The 20,856-nt window shown below is 43.0% G+C and overlaps 1 protein-coding gene across 2 annotated transcripts in view; it reads left to right on the top strand.

Annotated features, from left to right (window-relative positions):
* Positions 1 to 18,062, top strand: part of LOC147032005 (zinc finger SWIM domain-containing protein 6-like) — a 195,566-nt gene extending 177,504 nt beyond the window's left edge. For both annotated transcript variants that reach the window (XM_085869254.1, XM_085869255.1), the window contains exons 9-14: positions 196 to 621; positions 761 to 896; positions 1,090 to 1,238; positions 1,411 to 1,574; positions 12,722 to 12,803; positions 13,871 to 18,062. In XM_085869254.1, the coding sequence (XP_085725380.1) occupies positions 196 to 621; positions 761 to 896; positions 1,090 to 1,238; positions 1,411 to 1,574; positions 12,722 to 12,803; positions 13,871 to 14,841 (1,928 nt within the window). In that variant the 3' untranslated portion in view covers positions 14,842 to 18,062. The remainder of the gene's footprint in view (positions 1 to 195; positions 622 to 760; positions 897 to 1,089; positions 1,239 to 1,410; positions 1,575 to 12,721; positions 12,804 to 13,870) is intronic.
* Positions 18,063 to 20,856: the final 2,794 nt, after the last annotated feature.

Genomic DNA, 20,856 nt, shown 5'->3' on the forward strand with positions numbered 1-20,856 from the left:
GCACATGATATCATTGGGGCTGAGTTGTGCAGATCCCAGAACTTTTCCAAATGGACCTCGTTGGAAAGGCTGTTTTACTTAATGTAGCATTTAATGGTGGTAAACATGATGGGCACCGTAACCAATGACCATAACTCATTGAAAGATCCAACCATACCTGATCTTCTCTTTCATTCTCTTGTTTTGCTTCCTTAGGTACCTCCGGGGAACTGAAGCTGGATTCACGTGGGCCTAGCCTCCCTGATGACCCTCCATGCCTCTCGGGGGATGTGGCAGACCTTCTTGGTGCGACGAGTTTTGGTGTCCCTCGCTTTGTCGCAGCATCAAATGCAGATGCTCTGTGGAGCTGGGAAGGGAGTGGCACCGGTGCCCATCATGTTACTGGCAGCCATGTTGGACTTATAAGCACAGCACAGAGCGTCTCATCAGAGTGTTGCCTTGCACTTGCCGTCGAAGCGGCTTTGCTGGGGCTTGGGCAGCAGCGCGCAATGCCAGAGGGCCTTTATGCCCAGGAGAAGGTCGGTCGGCAGGAGGAGCAGCTGCTGGCTCGTCTGCGTGACCTGCAGATGGGTCCTGGTATTGTGTCTGTGCTACGACGCCAGGCAGCTATGCTCCTTCAAGGTAGGAACGTTCACCATACATTGGGAATGCCGACCATAAATTAATGGTTGTACCCATACAGTTTAGTGTTTCATGAAAGATTGCTACCTGAGACCCTCTCTTGTCTTGCTTCGTATCTTTCCAACTTTTTGCTTATCAGGTGGGCCATACAGTGGACTCGGTGAGGTGGTTCATCGAGAAAGCGTCCCCATGCACACATTTGCTCGCTTCCTCTTTACCTCTTTGCTGCCACATGACCCAGAACTGGCCTATCGTGTCGCCCTGAGAGCAATGCGGTACACTTCTCGGACTGGTCTCTGTCTCGGCCTTCCTATATCCATTGTCCTTTTTTTTATTTTTGGATCCTTATATTTTGATGCTGTTGTTTTTCTCTATTTCAATGGTTCTGCTACTCCTCTTGCTCTCGGTCTCGGTGGTATTGGGCTTACTGTTTATACTTTTTCTGTCTTTCCTTTCCATCTCATTCAGACTTCCTGTACTTGAGTCAGCGGCACCACCGGGTGACGTCTCGCATCCGTATCACATCCCATCAAATCGTTATCCAAGATGGTTCACATTAGCACACATTGAAACGCAGCAATGTGAGCTTGCCTCCACTATGTTGACAGCTGCCAAAGGTATGTTCATCCATATTTTTTTCCCCAATGCCTCATGGGGTAATCATTTGACATTGAGCATTTCGATGAGAAAATAAACATAAACTTGGGAACTTTGTGCAGAGAAATAATGGATATAGTAAAGTGCAAAGGTCTGCTAAAATTATCATGTTGTCTTCTCAAACACTCGCAGGTGATGTTCTTCGGCTCCGAACAGTGCTGGACTCCATTCAAAAGCATGTCCACTCATCTTCGCACCTCTTCAAACTTGCGCAAGATGCCTTCAAAATCGGCACACCAGCTGAGGGCCTGCCAGATATCACCCTGCTCAACGTTGCCCTTGAGCTGGGCCTTCAGGTAGGATCTCTTAGAAGAAAAAAAATTAAACAAAGGGAACAACCTCTCAAGTATTTTTGCAGCCTCGGTCGAAGGGCATGTCCCAATGTAGTTAATTTTTGGATACTCGTTTCGGTTTGTCTCGCATTGCTCATCTTTTTTATTTTTACAATGGCGCAATGTTCAAAAGGGTTTTGAATTTATATTCGTAAAGTTCTAGGAATCCAACTGTTTTCAGAAGTATTTTTGAACACATTTTGAATGAGGCTGTTTGCGATTGCCATCACACAAGTACTTTGGCTGAAATGTGAAATAATTTGAAATCTAGAGTGACATTATCACCATTAAGAGAAGACTACAGCAGTGAAAATATTGTGGACTTATCAAATCCCTGAGGCTCAAATCGGTATGGCTCGAATGTAAGCTGTCGCGTGGCCCAGAGCCAATGGAAGAACATCCACCGGTTTGCATGCGCAGTTTGACAACACGTTCGTCAGTTTGTCATGTTGTTCATCATTTAAAAAAAAAAAAAACATATTTCAATCTGACTTTTACCACGTTGACTTTTATCAACATAACTAGCTATTTCATTTCGTGTGAAACTGCAGTGTTATCATGTAATTGCCACTCAAATTGAAAGCTCCTTTGAGCATGGGAGGAGTCATTTAATTGGGATTTGATAGGATTTGGCATAAATACAGAAACTGGTTGTTTTTTTTTTATATGTATAATGATAAACGCTTGAGGCAATGATTGTAAAGCAGTTGTGACCCTTGGGATACTCGTTTGGTGTGAGTGATCCTCTTCGCTTCATTCCTCGGGATCCAGATTGAGCAGGAATGCTGTGATGGCAGGTTTGGGACAGGCCTAGGTTTCAAACCTCCCTCCACCTTAAACCCAAATTTGAATAATTGTGAAGCTGTCTGGACAGTAGTCTTCGGCTAAGTGGTCCCAAACCATGCTTTGCTCGTTTCAGATGCACAAACCACTCAAATGCCATGGGGAATTTGCATGCGCTTGGGAATGTGGGATCATTATGGATCTTTAAGTTCCTGTTTCTGCAGGATTGAACGATGCAGCTTTTTGGCATAATTTGCAAATAAAACTGAAAATAATGAATTTCTCAAAACAGCGATGAATGAAATGAGGCCAGTGATTAGTGGCTACATCAGGCTGAAGTGACTTATTCGGGCCACTTCGCCCCCGCTTGGAGAGTGAAAAGGGACTATTGTGCTGGAAGTAATTTGACAGATGGAGAAAATATGCTGAATGTAGGTTTGTTACCGATGCTCTTACTCTGAATTCATCGTAAATGTTTCATCAGAGTATAATTTGAGAAGTGTCTGTTTGTGCGTTTCATTGTTTGGGTGTTCGAGTGTTTATTGGACTTTTATGCACCGCTAAACCCCAGGATGGAATGAGTTCAAAATAGTTGGTTCATGTTTTAGTTTAAGGGGGTTAAAAAAATTCACATTTTCGTGGGTTCAGGGTGGGGGGAGGACCTCATTATTTTATGTAAATGTGTTTCACATAGCACCTGTTCCTGGTTGGTGTAGGTATTACATGTCATCTCCATAATTCTGGGGAATTATCCCTAACTTAATGACCGGTTCTTTGGTAGTACTCATGGGAAAAAAGTGGAGGGGACATTGCAAGTGCAAATCGGGAAGCCAATAGTGATGACCAGGCAAGCGTAGCCCCTGCAATTTGTTGATTGTGGACTCTCTTTGCTGTGGTGCATTCTGAGCATTTAATTGGACCACTTTTGCTATGTTCCTTTGAAATAATTCAAATAAAGGTGGGCGTTTTTAATTTTGAGTTTTTCTTGGTGCCAAAGTTTATTATCTGTCTATACATCACTAAAACTCTCATCTTGTATGTATATATGTATGTTCCTGAAATACAGCCAATACGGTACACGATAGTGCAAAAATTTTCAGCCCACATTACTCACCATTCGCCCGTGGTGTGCAGTATGAAGTTTCGTTAAAATCAGGCAACGAAAAAATTATTAAAAAATCAATTCCTGATAGTCAAGTCCTCTTCGGGATGATGTGATCAATGCAAACAACCTCAGCAGTATAGTTCGATGGAGCAATTTTTTTTTTTATGATTTTTTTTTTTCATCAACCGCTGTCACAACGGGAATCCAACGGGTTCACGGGTTGTCTCATTGGACCCACAATCCAGATGTAAGTGTGTATTCATTCATACTTTTATTGTTACTTATACTTTTCATCTCAACTCTTCAATATACACAAAAATGCAAACCGCCACCCCCACTCCCCCCCCCCCACATTTTCCCCCAAGATGCACAGGGGTAGGTCCATAGATCATAAGATAATCTTGGCAGGGAGCTCCTCCTTTTGACTCCCCATTTTATTTTATTATTTTTGTATACCTTGTCGAGGCTCGTATTAGAGTCAACACAACGCACAGCAAGGGGGACATGAGACAAGAGTGGCGGGAATTGGAAGGACAAAACAGTGGGGCACAGCGACATTAGGAGATCTGTGGAAGGGAGAGGGATGGGGCGGGGAACACGGGGTATACAAGATGGACATTACAGGGACTTTCAGGAAGGAAAGCAGGGAATTTGAAGGAGGTGGGCTTGGGTGGATGAACGGGGGTAGAAAAGCTTGAGGATTTGGATGGGGGATGATAAGTGGTGGTGAACAGCTGTTTTGAAGGCCTGGAGGGAAGAATAGAATTGAATAGAGTGAGGGAGTTTATTCCAAAGGCGGGAAAAAAGAGGAATGAAAGAGGGAAGGTGAGCAGTGATTCGTGATTTTGGGAGTTTTACTAGAAAGGGGTTATTGGCAGATCTTGAGCGGTCTGCGGAAATGTGGTGGGGACAAATCGCAGAGAGAGCAAGTGGGGGGCGAGACTGGAGAGGAGACGGTAGAATACAGAAAGACCACTGACCTGCCTGTGGTGAGAGAGTGAGAGGCCCAAAGACTCAGCCTCATCGCAGGAGATGCCAATGATCAGAAATGCCTCGGTTTCCACAGCGTGAAGCCGAGAAAGGTGGGAGGCAGGAGCACCAGCCCAGAGGGGAGAGCAGTATTCCATTAGACTGTGGACGAAAGCTTTGTAAGTGGTCAGGAGCTCAGGTTGGCCGAGGAAGTACTTTGCACGACGGAGGATTCCCAGTCGCCAACTGCCTTTGGAGGCCAGGTTTGAAATGTGGCTTTCCCAGGAAAGGTCATGGCAGATCGTGAGACCCAGAAGCCTGAATGAAAGGACTTCTTCCAGAGGATTGGTGAGAAAATGGATGGGGGGGTTTCTAAACGGTCCTTTCGGAGAGACAGTGAGAGTGTGAGATTTGTCAGGATTGAAAGACGTGTTCCACGTGTTGGACCAGTTTGTGATTTTTATCCAGATCTGCTGTGAGCAAAGAAGCTGCTGCTTGCCTGTCTGAGGGATGACAGATGGTACGGCAGAGGGTGGAGTCATCAGCAAAGAGATAAAGAGGATTTTCCAGAGAGTCAGAGAGATCATTGATGAAAACCAGAAAAAAATAGGGCCCAGAACGCTACCTTGAGGAACTCCAGCCTGGACAGGAAGGGGGGATGAAAGAACTCCATTTCGGGCCACACGGTGACTGCGACAGGAGAGGAAGTCTGCGAGCCATGAGTTGAGATGGCCTTGGATACCATAGGAAGAGAGTTTGGTGAGCAGGGCAGGGAGCCAGTCCATATCAAAAGCACGCGATATGTCTCGGGATATGGCTCTGATTTCATGTCCGGCATTGAGGACTTCCATCCATTGTTGGGAGAGCAGAAGCAGCATATCCAGGGTAGAGTGACCTCTATCCAGGGTAGAGTCACCATATCCAGGGTAGAGAGGAATTGACCTGGTCTGAAACCAAATTGATGATCGGAAATCAGGCCATTGGAGTGGAGGAAGGATTTGATGTCGAAAGCGATGATGGATTCCAGAACCTTGCTGATGATTGGGAGAAGGCTGATTGGTCTGTAGTTGCAGGGATCTGTTTTTGCACCTTTTTTATGCAGGGCAGTGATGTTTGCTGATTTCCATGCAGATGGCAGATGACCTTGAGCAAATGAGAGGGTGAATAGAACAGAGAGAGGGTGAGCAAGAGCAGAGGAGCAGGTTTTTAGGACACGTGGGCTGATGCCGTCTGGACAGGTTTGCAGATTGTGAGTCGAGGTTTGACAGCAAGCTCTCCACATTATCAGAAGAAAAGGACAGAGTCCAGGGACAGTTGAGTGTGACTGGGTAACGCGGGTAGAGAAAGCGATGGGTTTTGGACACAAGATTTCGATGCAAACACCGAGTTTGGGTATTCAGCCTTTTCACGTGCGGTATCAGCAATGTGGCCATTTGTGGTAAGGGAGGGGATGGAGGGGGAACATACACCAGAAACAGATTTTATTAGACCTCACCAGGATTTGGAAGAGGGAGAGAGGTTTGAAAGTTTAGACTTGAGCTCAGAAAGATGTTTTCTGGCTCTCCTGAGGGTAGATACACACTTGTTCTGAGCTTTATGGAAGGAACTGAGATTATCCTCAGTTGGGTTTGCTTTCCATGAGGCAAAGGCAAGTTTTTTTTTCAGTGCAACTGCCTCACCACAAGCTTCAGTGAACCAAGGGCGGCAGGAAGGTGAGGACAACTGAAGACGAAGGGGGATAAATCTGTGCATGAGGGAGAGCAAGTTTCTTTGAAAGAATTCCCAGGATGAGTTGATGTTGGAGAATGTAGAGATAGGAGACCAGTCTATAAGTTTGAGGGCTGCTTGGAGACCCTGCCAGCCGGCTTGAGTGAAATGCCTGACTCGACGGCGGTGAGGTGGTTCTCTGATAACAGCCAGAGGGATGTCCACTTTCACAAGGACGTGGTCAGAAGAACCAATTGGAGCGGATGAAGAGCAGCAGATATTTTCAGGGAAATTTGTCAAAATCAGATTCAGAACAGATGGAGAACCATTGGTTGAGATCCGGGTCGGGAAATTGACCGATTGAGTCAGTCCCAATGAGTCGCAGAAAGCTTTTGCTAAAATGCCATGACAGGTGAGAGAGGTACCCACACCGAGCCAACTGGCATGATGACAGTTGAAGCCGCCACATATGAGGAAGAGAGAGTTTGGATGAGAAGATAGAAGTTGGTCCATATTTTCGGAAAGTGAGGTGAAGATGGAGTCATCACTGTTTGGTGGACGGTACAGTACACATATAAACATGAGGTGGGAGTGGAGGTGAAGCCGTAGCCAGAGGTATTCCTGGGGGTGTGGGGGAGTGAGGGCAGTGCATGGAGAGTGAGGAATAGTCTTTGATGAAGAGAGCAACTTCTCCACCAGGACGAGGCTCAGGGCTGTCATACCGGAGGAGGGAGTAATCAGGGAGAGATACTTGGGAGTCAGAGACGTCTTGAGGGAGGAAAGTTTCTGTTTGGCAGATTATGTCTGGTTTGTCATTGGCAACCTGTATGGAAAGATCTGAAAGGTTTGAGCGAAGGCCCGCATATTTGAGGTCCACACTGTTAATGAAGAGGGAGGGGAGGAAGCTTTGGGTGCAGGGGGTGGGAAGGGAGGGGGAGGGTAGGACAATGGAAAAGGGGGGGGGGAAGGAGGATTGTTGAAAGAGTGGGGAGGATTACAGAATAGCTCGGGAAGATGGGCGGAGGAGGAGGATAAAAGGATCTGTGGTGCTGTGGGAGAGGGGCGGGGGGAGGGGGCAGAAGGCAGTTGAGGATTTGAGGAGGTGGAGTGATTAGATGGAGGAGAGAGGGCAGGGGAAGGAGGTAGCTTTGTGGATGAGGGGAAACATTGAGAAGGGTGATTGATGGGGGTCAATGGCGGGGTAAGGGTGAGTGGGGAGAGTTGAGGGAGAAAGGTGAGGGAGGAGTTTTTGAGAAATGTGAGAGGGAAGCTTCGAGGGAGAAGAGTGGGATGGTTGCTTTGAGAGGGAGGGGTGAGAGGGGTGAGTTCGCACTAAAGTTAGAAAAAAGGAATGGTTGATGGAAAGTGAACATTCATAGCAAACTGGGTTTTTTTTAAAGGTTTTCGGTCAGAGATGCGATTAAAGACATTTCTTGATAGATGCAATAAAGGCGAATTCAGAGAATGGAGAGAAGAAACGCTGTAACAGTTGGATTTTTTCGGCAAGGTATGAAGGAAAGGTCGAATTGAGAGCAGTCTGTTTAAATAGTGGAAGAGTAGTGCATTATGATACACTGAAGAGTACCACAAGTGTGAAAGAGGAAGATGAAGCATTATAAGAGATCGTTATTATTATTATTATTATTATTATTATTATTATGATTATTATGATTATTTGAGAGAGTTTTCATCAGATTTGGTCATGGAAGTGTTGGAGAAAAAATCGTGAAGTGAATGGTGAATTTGGATCGGTAAACGCAGGGGATATGAAGAGATCACGTGGTTACGGGAGAAGCATGTGGCTATGGGAGGTGTATAGTCAAAAGTGAATTTATTTATTTTAAATAAGGATTGCGTAACATTCAGAAAAGGGAAGATTGAAGTAAAATCGTGGAAGTGTGTGATGAATTTGGAATTGTAAACGCAGTGTGAAGCTGCTGGGTCGATGAAAAGTACCAGGAAGAGTAGAGAGACACGTGGCTACAGGAGGTGTGTAGATCGAAAGGATACAAGGAAGATTATGGATTTTTGAAGAAGAGGTAAAATTCGGGAATGGAAGGTTGTAGGAAGAAATTGTGAAGGTAATGGCGAGAGAAGGTCAGCTCAGTAGAATAAGATGGTGTGCTGGCAGGAGGAAGAAGAAGAAGAGGAAGAAGAAGAAGGATCGGGACTCATGAGTATGCAAGGAGGAAAGTAGTTTTTTTGGGGGGGGGGGGTTGGATTTAAGACAAGTAACAGAGTGTTTAGTTGGGAGGGATAGGAGACGTTGGGAAAGTGGGGAAGATCGGAATTGACGGTAATGGGGAGAAAATACAAATAAACACGATCGTACACCAAGAGGGGAAGGATGGGTCAGCCTCAAGCAACCCAGTAAGACAAGGTCGACGAAAACTCACAAAATAGCACGATTTTTGAAACAAAACCGAACTAGGAACACACAGTAACATGTTGGTGAGAAAATAAACTAAAAACGGGACAGATAACGACTGGAAACTTAACTTTGAGATCGTCAGCAAAGAGCCCTGAAAGAGACCTGCCGACACTCCAAACCCAGAACCGGAAGCTATCCATTTATTTATCTTTTTCCCGCTCTTCCTCATACTCTGTAACCGCTATGAACGCAACAAATTTGTTTGGAGAAGTTGTCACAAGAGGATCGAGTAAAACTGAAAATGACGGCCTGGGCAGAATTTGCCCGAATACCACAATAGCATTGTTACCATGGAGACCATCATATTTTTAACCGGGGCCAAGAAGTCCGTTACGTCGGAGTGCTTGTTTGAGTGTTTTGAATCAAGCAAGCCACTTGGCAAGCGACAGCAAGCTACTTGCTGAAGGAATACACACCTGATGTTGATATAGCATAGACATGATGGGCTGAATAGCCTCCTGTGTCATGTTTCCTTGCTAAATAGATATAAATCTTAATGTTAATCACTTCCTTCATTAATCCTTTCCAGTGTTTATCACTAATCAAGTTGGTCTGAATGGATAAACACCAGAGGCCTTTTCAAGGGCATATAGATTAGCTCGTGGTTCAGACTGATGATGCCTGAGGTCTGGATGTGGACCGCGGTCCACCTTTTGAGGACCATTGACACTTATTACACATTCATCTCCGATGCAACAATCACAAACTAAACTTTTCTTTCCTGAAAATTTTACTATGGGTGAGCAACGAGACCCCTTTGGATAAAAACTTGAAGCAACACAGAACTGCAGTGGAAATGTCTATCCATATCAGAACTCACACAAATGTGACACATTTTCAGTGCATGCGCACCATGCAGTACTTGCTCACTCCAACGAATGAAATCCAGCACGTGCATTAGCCAATACCAGTCCTTTTAAGGTCATCTCTTCGAACATGACCTAATAATATTGGTGTTGAGAGGAGAGGTAACGGTCCGTCCGTCCGTCCGTTCACAATGAAGTTGAAGCGGGAGATCTGGTCATTAGTGATCCTGATAGAGGTCGATGAGACGTACACGATGATATGACTTTCAAGGTCACCGAAGGTCAAGGTCAAGGTCATGAGGCCTTTGAAGTTGCGAAAATGACGATTTTCAAATTCTATCTCCTCCGCCATTTCTCAAGCGATCTTGAATTTGATTGTGGCATATGAATCTATGGGACAATATCTAAATTTTGATCGGGCCGGATTTTCGATATTCGCTTTCGTTTTCGTGTCACGTGACTTCAAAGTTGGCAAAAAAATGCGAAAATGACGATTTTTAAAATCTATCTCCTCCTACATTTCTCAAGCGATCTTGAATTTGATTGTGGCATATGAATCTATGGGACAATCTCTAAATTTGGTCGGGCCAGATTTTCGATATTCGCTTTCGTTGTCGTGTCACGTGACTTCAAAGTTGGCAAAATATGCGAAAATGACGATTTTCAAAATCTCTCTCCTCCATTTCTCAAGCGATCTTGAATTTGATTGTGGCATATAAATCTATGGGACAATATCTAAATTTTGTCAGGCCGGATTTTCGATATTCGCTTTCGTTTTCGCGTCACGTGACTTCAAAGTTTGCAAAAACTGCCCTACCTTCAGGAGGCTTTATATTTTCTCGCAGAGATGACCGTCACTCCTGCACGGGGGTAATTTTTATTGAATACTGCCCACCAGCATGGTCTTGATTTGAGATAACTTATTTTAGGAAAGTTAGTATTGATTTATACATAATTTGATGATCCATTCGGGAAACACCTCGTGTCTGGGCCTGTATGTGTGGATTGCACAGAGCGATACATTTTATGTTACATTCGAGTGAAAAAGCGAGTGGGGGAGGGGGAGAAAATCGATATGTTGTCCCCCCCCCCCTCCAGTCAAAAAAGTGGGGGAGGAGGACATGCCCCCCATCCTCCACCCATTGGTGCTCATAATATTACATACAACCTATCAATTTATACTTGCATTAAGAAATCGAAAATACATGCTAACTGGTATTGGTATATAGTGATAATGTTGCTCATAAAGTTAATCGCTGCAGTTTTCTTTTTGTAATTTATTGTTATCAATTTGATTTATGAGGGGTATCAAAATGTATTGTTCAATTCTGCAGGAACTATGACTTGACTTGGCATACTGTGCACATAACAATGTGAAAAGGCAGCGGTTATGGTTTGTTTACCGGTAAATTGAGTGAAATCTCATGACCCAAAACCCATCCTCACAATCTGTGATTATGCCATGCTGGATGTGTGTTTAAAGGATGATGTCAAGAAAAATTCGTGTCATCATTGTAGTCGGGTTTTGTGAACTTTTGTATGCACCCATCCCAGTGCACAACACTCACTGCTGCCGTGACTCATTCTGCATGGGCATTGGTCTGTTAATTATCTTGATTTAAAAAAAAAACTTTCAGTATTACGCCTTAACGAGCAGCTACATTCATGGAGATAGCTCCTACCATGATCATGCCAATTTGTATTTTCATCAACCTATTGCAATTTAACTGTAAATTTCCACCGAATTAGGAATTGATGATTTAATCTTTTTTGAATCAAAGTCGGAATGATAAAATCACCATGCATGCAATGATCAAGTTTGTTCATGGCAATGAAAAATATCGGGGTCTGAGGGGATCTACGGGTGGTTGCCCCCCTCAAAAGAGGTATTTGCTTTTTTCTCAAAAACTACACACACAATTCCACCTTTACCAACTTTACCTCCACCTTCATCACCCATGTTGTACCAAAGTTTGCTCACGGCATTAAACAAAAATCCATAGGTATTTACTTTCTTCTCCGTCACATATTTTATGTGTCATCCATGCCTACCAGTGGTTCCCGAGTTATCTTATCCAGCTGCGACCAGCTGAACGCTCAGGGGTATTGCCCCTATGTTTTATGTCTCCGCTGACGAATTCGCTGGAGGCATTATGTTTTTGGGTTTTCCATACATCCATCTGTGCTAATTTTCTCTGGTTTCTCTGCAATCACTTCTTCCGATTGACACTAAATTTTACCATACGTACTCCTACTCATGTAGAATGTTTTAATGATGATTATAATGTCATAGGTTACGTGGTGTGGCAGACATGTTGGAAAAATGGATAAACTTTGGACCTCTGTTTCTCTGAAACCGCTCTGTGGAAAAAATTGAAACTTGGCACATGTGAAGTACTTCCCATGGGAAACAAGTGTTTTTGATGATGTTACAGGTGGCTTTGTTACGACGTCATAATTGCAGACGTCGAACGCTTTATCCCATCACTATGAAAATTTTTGATGGTCATCTTGGGCTAAATTGTATCGGGGGGGGGGGGAATTGATGACATCATCGGTCACATGGTTTGGCAGCCATATTTTTTTAACATTAAAAGCTTTCAAAAATCTTTTCCAAAACAGCTGAAGAGATGGAGGCAAAACTTTCCAGGTGTGATCGCCTATCCATGAGGAACAAAAAGTTCTCCATGTATGATGTAATTGTTCATCTGGTTTGGCAGCTATGATTTTTTTTGAAGCAAGAATAACCTTTAAAAATCTTCTTCTCCAGAATGGCTTGACAGATTGAGGGGAAACTCCACCCACATGGTCCCCAAGCCTTGGGGATACCAGTGTGTCCACAAAATAATTAATAGGTCACATGGTCTGGCAGCCATATTGGATTGAATGAAAATCTTAAATGACAATATTTCTCTTGTGAACCACTTCATCAATCAATGTGAACCTTTGCAATTATAATCTAGTAGTCATGGTGAATATATGTTTTAAATTTCAACCTGATCGGACACTTGGTCTGGCAGGCAGAATTATTTAATGTTTTGAATCTGTGTGCAGGATTTGAATCAAACTTGGTACAAGTACGTATGTATAATGATGTAATAATGTGGGCGGAGGTATATTTGTCGACGTCGCGATGTCAAAGAGTACTGTTGTAGTTTGTCTTGCAAGCAAAATTACAGCCTGGAAACTTGAAAGTAGTCTGTTTACATTGAAAGTTGTGCAAGTTGAGATCGCATTTGAGTATTAACCTCAGCTTGTTTTCTGGAGTTGATGATATAATGTTGACAAAATTCCCACTTTGATTGTACAGGTAATGCGAATGACCCTCTCCACCTTGAACTGGCGACGAAGGGAAATGGTGCGATGGCTTGTAACGTGTGCAACAGAAGTTGGTGGGTATCTTAATAATTAGACTTCATTTTATTTGTAGCTTCTGGCCTTACCTTGTAACCATTTTTCATTTGCTTGTCTTTTTTTTATATATTTTTTTCATACAGTGGTCATGGTGGAGCTTTTACATATATCCTGTGTAAGACATTTAGATGTATCACTGTACTTTCATATGAATTGCAAGAACATTTCTAGACAATGGACAAATCATCATAGTTTATGATATTTGAACCTGTTATCTCGACAATGTGAGCAGGGTACCCAGGCAGAATCACCATTAATGCCCAACCCCTTCTCAAAAACAAACAAGCTCTTTCACTTTTTCCTTCGCTCTTAATACAGCTAACAAGACTCATGGAAGAGCTAAACACCAAATAAATGCAGGGTGAGTAAACCAACAAGAGGGAAAAGATGAAGTCAAGTCACCCTGGGGCAAACCACAAGAAAGGCGACATTGAGTCGAAAAGATATAGGTTCTGCATTTATTTCTAGACACGAGTGGAATTTAACGGCCACCTTGATAAAGTGAAAGGAGGAATGAGGCAGAACCTGTTCCATCGATTAAAAGATGAGAAATTAAACAGTCCAGCTGGGTGGATAAGATTGTGGCTTCTGGAGGAGCATGCATGGCCCAGTGTGGCTGGAGATGTGGCAGCGAGCACATTGAGTCGGTGGAGCAAGAATAAGATTTGAGATTGCAAGACCATAAACCTTGTCTGCATGATGATCGCAGTAGACTCTCTACTTAGAAAATATGAAAATGTATTATTTTATTACGTTTATTGAAAAAGAAAAAGACAACAACAAATGAATGTCAAATGTCCAATGTTTTTTTTTTTATATGGGAGGAAAAGCATGGCCATTGTTAGTGTCTCACAATCTTCCTCACCATCAAACAACATTTGTTGTTTCTTCACCAAGACTTGATACATCTTTTATTCGTCTGATCATTTGAATGTATCATTTCATTTGCATGTAGTCGAGATAACCCAAGAAAGGAACTCGCTTTTGATATGCATAAAACAGTAAACCACGTTGTTTCTCCTTCTCCTGTTTGTCTACCATGCAGGGGTGTGTGCACTGATGAGTATAATGCAGAGCTGGTACACACTCTTCACACCTATTGAGGCGACGAGTCTCGTTGCCACAAGTGTTCTTTCACCACCCACAGCACTGCGTCTCAGCCTAGACTATGGGCAACGTGAGGAACTGGCCCAATGCGCACGCACACTTGCACTCCAGTGTGCAATGAAGGACCCACAAAGCTGTGCCCTTTCGGCATTGACCCTTTGTGAAAAAGACCCTGTGGCCTTTGAAACGGCCTACCAGATTGTACTGGATGCAGCTTCAGGGGCGGGGGCTGGAATGGGACATGCTCAGCTCTTCACCGTTGCGAGATACATGGAGCACCGGGGGTACCCTCTGCGAGCATACAAGCTCGCAACACTTGCCATGGCACAGCTGAGCCTTGCGTATAACCAGGACACACATCCAGCTATCAATGATGTTCTCTGGGCTTGTGCACTCAGCCATTCACTGGGTAAACATGAACTTGCTGCCATGATCCCACTTGTTGTAAAAGGTGTGCAGTGTGCCACTGTATTATCTGACATTCTCCGGCGGTGTGCCGCAAGCCTTCCAGGACTGGCGAGTCCTGGGGGAGGAACAGGAGCCGGTAGTGGTTTGGGAGGACCTCCAACTCGTGGCCGAGCCGCTGCAGCCGCAGCAGCAGCAGCAGCCAATGGGAACGGTAGTGCAGGTGGTAAGTCTGCCATTGCGGCAGCTGCCGAGAAAAGCGGGCCACTGCGGCAACTGCTGGATGCAACGCTTTCGGCATATGTGAGCACTGCTCATTCTCGCCTTACCCATATATCCCCTCGGCACTATGGTGAATTTGTTGAGTTTCTCGCAAAGGCACGTGAGGCCTTCCTGTTGGCACCTGATGGGCATGCGCAGTTTGCCCAGTTCCTTGATGGCCTAAAGCAGACGTACAAAGGCAAGAAAAAGTTGATGCTCCTGGTACGTGAGCGGTTTGGCTAAGCATTGGACAGGACGCATTCCTCTGCAACCCCGGTGAAAATCGGGCTGAGGGACCAGGACGCTGAACGTGCCAAAGACCCTTGGGCAGCAAGATAGCTCGAGAAGCGAATGTGGGAGGTGGTGTAGGGAAAGTGGTGGAGTGAGGAAGCCGACTAGACCTTGCGCCTAGTCTGTTCGTAGGAAGTCAGAGTCTTTCCCTTCTTGCTGTTTTTATTTCTTTTGACTATGTTATGTTGCCACAATCGTATCCATTATGACGCTAACTCTTTGCACCATCGAAGTCGATGAAGAGCATCACCTTCGATCACTCGGGTGGAACAAAATCTGTCCACGTAAAAGAAATGGCCCGTCATGAGGTTTGCTTGCCGGCAAGGAGTGTTCATACTTATCTGTAACTGTGATAGCTGAGGACGGTTACAAAGTCTTTTGTGACTTGAAAGGTGACCCGAAGAGCAGAAACCACCTCTCTTGGGGAAAAATAAACAAACAAAGTAATAGTTTAAACAGCTTATGCCAAGCAATCTGCTTTTGTAGGCCTAACATTGTCTTTCCGGGTGCAAGAGCTTTTGACCGAATTACCGCAAACCACAATCTGCCTCACAGTTTAGCTGCATACCTGCCCTTTACCTGATTTATTTTTATTTTTATTTTTTTTCTCGGTCAGCGGGATCTTCATCTGAAGGTCCTCCGCTCTCCTTAAAAATAAAGCACGTCCTTTACCTTTCGGTTCCAGTGCCTCCACATCCACGGTAGTCTTCCGTTAAAAAGAGAAATAAAAACACGACGGCAGGATAATTAATTCTAGAATACGATTGTCAATTGATAACCTCTTCAGAATGGCTTTTTGCATCACTTCACTTTTTTACGGTAATATTTCACGACACTAAACAATTTTCTTACAACAGAACTTCCACGAGCTTCAAGCCGTTCGCTTTGTAAGCAAGGAACCAAACTTTCCCTTCATGGAAGAGTTATATATGTGTTGTATGCCATCACTGTACTCTCTGTGCACAGCTTGGATACAACTCGTATATGATTTGCATGCAATTTGTGTACAATTCCTGTACGATTTGTATACAGTTCATACATAGTGTTTCCTTAAGGGTCGCCGCATAGTCTCAAAATACCTCCTTTGTGACGACAAGCAGAAGGCTTTAATCGAAGCAACCGTAGGCTTTAACGACAGGAGTGCGTAAGACATATAATATCCACAAAACTGCAATGCCTAACTTGAATTGCAAATAGGGAAAAGGCTACGTTTTTAAACCTCCCATATAGCGCAGCAGCAGCAGAAGGCAGTATCAGAGTGTGAGGGGTGGGGGGAGAGGGGGGGTTGGGCTTCTTGTACTCTGAGGGGAGGGTGGGTGAGCAGAGGGTGAAATTCCTTCTCAGGGAAGAACTCTTGTGCAACAGTGCATTAGAAAGAAAAAGAAAAAAAATGACTTGTAAATATGCCGCAATGTCGACGAAACGCTGAAAGTAATTAATGTAAAGTAAAAGAGGTATATTAATTTATTCTGTTTCTCAATAAATACTTGAATCTGTGGCGGGTGCAGCGAAGAGCAGAGGTTCGAAGGATCGACACGAATGAACGACGGAACATGGGTGGGCATGGTCAGGCTGGGGGGGGGGTGCAGCTGAGGGAATGGAATTCAGTTTGTGCAAAAGATGGAAGGTTGGAACCACGGAGGAAGGGAAAATGCAGATGGTTTATCTATGCAGACGTTAATTTTCTTTTCATATTTTCTTTTTTTTTGTGTGTGTTTCGTTTTGTTTTTTGACAGACGGGGCTCTTATGTCTGAGGGCCAGGCTGCTGAGAGTTTGGAAAGCTCTGCTCTCTGCTCAATAACCATGCTAACCTACCTGGTGTGTGTGTGTGTGTGTGTGCGTGTGCGTGTGTGCGTGTGCGTGTGTGTGTGTGTGTGTGTGTGTGTGTGTGTGTGTGTGTGTGTGCGTGTGCACGTGCATACATGCGTGTGCATGCACTCATGCTTCACGCAGACTGTTACCTTCTACACAGCCTACATTACAGTATTGTCTTGTTTAAACGAAGGAAACTGGAGCAAGGAGGGAGAGAAAATTAATGAGCATCTCTTCAGTAGTCTCCTTTACGCTCTGCTCTTTGCGACAGCTTTAACTAGTTTGAGCTGTTTTGTGTCCAAAAAAAAAAAACCAGAAGAAGCTCAGCACCTCAACACACCTACCTTTCTTTGGATGTGGCAGGTGTCTGCAGCAGAGAATCGCTAGTTATTCCACCACACTCACTCCCGTCTGCCATTTCTCCTGCACAACTCTACGGCCTAGTCCACAAATGTAACGATTTATATACGCACCTTCACAGCCTCCACGTGCGGCTCCCCCCTCCCCTACCCACACATATTTTCATTGTGCAAATGCTGTGTTTAGTGGTGACATTTGATATATATTTTTTATTACTTGTTTGTCCTTTTACTTTTTACCTTACCATTTTCTGTCTCAAGTTTCTTTTTCTTTTCTTTTTAATCCAAAAGGTGCCCAAAGTTCCAGGATGCTATCGGTGTTTTTTTGCTTTGTTTTTTTTTTTTGGTTGTTGTTCTTTTCTTGTTTGTAAAGTTGGTTCCCAACAGGTTTTGCATCAAGGCTACATAAGGATTGAAGAAAATCAAGCTATGTTTGGTGGGAGGGAAACTCACTGACAACAGTGGAGCAGGTTTTCCAGCCATTAAATTTGTATGGCGATTAAATTGTGACGCCCTGCTTTCTTAAGATCAGGTAATTATTATTCACATAAATCCATGGTCTGTAAGAACTTAACATAAGCTGTCACTGTTGTCTGGATTGATCTATCTCTATCAGCAAAAGTTGAAGAAAACTGCTAAAAAAAAAAAAAATGAAAATCACATTTCGTTCTTCCTGCAATTTGGGGGAAATAAAAAGTGAAAAATTATTTCAAAGAAAACCTTTCATCATTGTTGCTCTGTTTTAGAGCCAATGGTTGTCCTAGTCTAGAGACAACTTTGAGGCCTAACCCTGCATAGAAGCATGCCTAGATTATGTTGTGACTGAAAGTTGTAAATGTTCTGTTGTATTTAGAATTTACACGTTATTTATTCTCTCCTGAGTTGCAACACATTCTGTATACTGTCACGTTGTATAAATGTAGGAAATGGCTACACTGTGATATTGATTTTATTTATGTAACACTGTAACCGTTTTATAAAATATAAATGTTGTAATGCGACACCTCTGCCTTTTGAATTGTTATTTTGGTGGATTGTAGAGCAAACGCATCAGCAGATCTTGCTCAGATGCTGCAGATGTGTTTTCCCACTCGAGGATGCGTGACGAACCGCTGTGATGATGACCTACAGATACAAGCGAGAGAGCCATGAGGGCGTTAAAAGCAGGCTGATCACCCATGGTTGCAACAGGGTCTTCCTGGTACAGGTAGTAGAGACCCGAGGTAGGTCACTATAAACAAAGTGTGGCATTTACAGGTAGGATAGCCTTGAGCTAGTCCACAGAATACTACACACTGCAGTGGGTATCGGTAGAATATGGACAAGTGGCACCTAAGTGCGGGACCCTAGCATTCAGCTACCACGCTGCCAATCCAAAGCCAATGTTTCAACACCCGAGCTTCCTCTCCACTCTCAAGTCCTCATGCTGAGTTTCCATCTGGTGCTCTCTTGCTCTTGCTCTCTCCTGTACCACTTTAACTCTGTTCCAATTATCTCCCTTGCTTCGCTAGTGTTTCCCTAAATATCACTGCCTGTGTTCCATTCTCAGTATCCATTCAAACCTACACACACAAATCAATCAGTCAGCTCAAGGAATGGTCAATTTGAATTTGCTATAGTGTGTCCTTCATGCAAATGCGTGTTGAGCTTTCCCGGCACACCCCGAAACCAACCGTTACTGCAGGTCGAGTGGAAAAGTCTAGAATTTTTTTTTTTATATATTAAAAACACTAATTACAGAATAGCACTGACTGGCCATCTTAAGCATACTCTGCTGTTATGCTCAATGATGAAATATTTACATCCTTTAACCAAATCATCATGAATCAAGTATTCCACATCATTTAAATTACTATATTCATGAAAATTATCCTTTTTGAAACAGAAGTATAAATTTAAAACAGACTTGCTGATAAAACTGCATAATTCATTCCAAAAAAAAACAAAACTGCATTCCAATTCATACCTACAAAGCATCTCAAAATGTAAACCCATTCCACACCCACTTCAAATTGGACTCATTTCGTATCCGAAATGTGACGAAAACAGCTAAACACTCGAAGTGCACTCGGTAGAGCGTATACCTCTGCCATGCAATGCCTGATCCATGAGAACATATTGTGCCCAATACATTTTTGAAATATCATGCAATGTATCGTTTTTTACCCTATCAATGGTGAAGAATCACTTTAAAAATTAAACAAATCCCATATACAGTTCCGGATTTGGATCTTCACCAAAATTGAATCAATTTATCCTTGTCATAAACCCAACGTGTCCACCAAGATTTGTCCGAATCTGCCCACGACTTTTTGAGATCTCTCAATGGTGAAGAATCACTTAAAAATTTGAGTAGCCGGATCCAGATCTTCACCAAAATCTAAACAGTTTGGCTGTCACACACTCAACCTGCCCACCAAATTTCATCCGCATCTGTCCACAACTTTTTGAGATAGCCTGCACACAAACTGACAAACAAACAAGAAAAGTCATCGTGCAGAGCACGATACTTGTAAAATCCACCCCCCTTTTACAAAGGTTGCCATGGATACATCAAATTGTCCATTTCATGAAGATTAAAATTGACAATCTTAATCAAAGCTCAGGTCGATCGGATAAAAATGATTATTCTTCAGATTGAAATGGATGATTTTAGAAGTTTGACCTTTGACCTTTTGACCTCAAAAAATAGTTGGTTTCTATATTCAGTAATGTACTGTGCAATTGCTGCTTAATTTTCAGGTTAATCAGATAAAAATTGACGATTTTTTTTCAAATTAGTTTTGATTTTAGAAGTTTGACCTTGAGTTGACCTTTGACATTTTGATTTCAAAAATAGTTGGTTTCCCAATTCAGAGACACAATTTGCAAATCCTTTTCAAATTTCAAGTCAATCGGATGAAAAATGACGATTTTATAAATCTAATCTCAAGATGACATTTGATCTCAAAATCAATAGGCTTCTCAGTTGAGACTACTAACTCTACAACTTTGTAAAGTTTCATGACGATTGGTTTAGAATTGTGACCTGTAGGTGATTGATAGACAAACATACAGAATAACAAAATCGGCTGATAAATATACTTGAAAAATCTTCGATTTTGCAAATAACAAACAAACGGAGAGGGGTGAAAACATAACCTTCACCTTCGGTGGTGGAGGTAAAAAAAAAATTATGATTTTACATGAACTTGACTTTTTGACATCAAAAGCAATCGGCTTCAGTGACCCAATATGCAAACCCTGTTCAAATTTCATGTTAATCGGATGAAAATTTACGATTTTGTGCAACCTTGACATTTGAGCTTAAGATCTCAAAAAAACAATTGACTTCTAGCTTTTGATTGGTTCATCAATTCAGTGACCAAATATGCAAATTCTTAAAATTTCAGGTCAATCGGATGAAAATTGATGATTTTTATGCAACCTTGACCTTGTGTCATTTTTTACACATTTTTATGCCTCCGCACCAAGGGTGCCGGAGGCATTATGTTTCCGGGTCGTCCGTCCGTCCGGATTTTCGTTTATGTGATAACTCAAGAAGTAAATTGCAGAATTTCATCAAACTTTGTAAAAAGGTAAAGTAAGACAGGGCAATTAAGTGATTAGATTTTGGGCCAGATGTGATAAAGGTGAAAGGTCAAGGTCAAACTGAAATTTTACTGTTTACGCCCTAACTCAAATATTGGACAGAATTTCATCAAACTTGGTACAAAGGTAAAGTTAGACAGGGCAATTAACTGATTAGATTTTAGGTCAGATATGATAAAGGTCAAGGGTCAAATATGTCAATAC

This window comes from Eptatretus burgeri, chromosome 2 (genome assembly GCF_056783735.1).
Source record: "Eptatretus burgeri isolate ZD-2024b chromosome 2, Ebu_testis_v1, whole genome shotgun sequence".
Taxonomy (NCBI): Eukaryota; Metazoa; Chordata; class Myxini; order Myxiniformes; family Myxinidae; genus Eptatretus; species Eptatretus burgeri.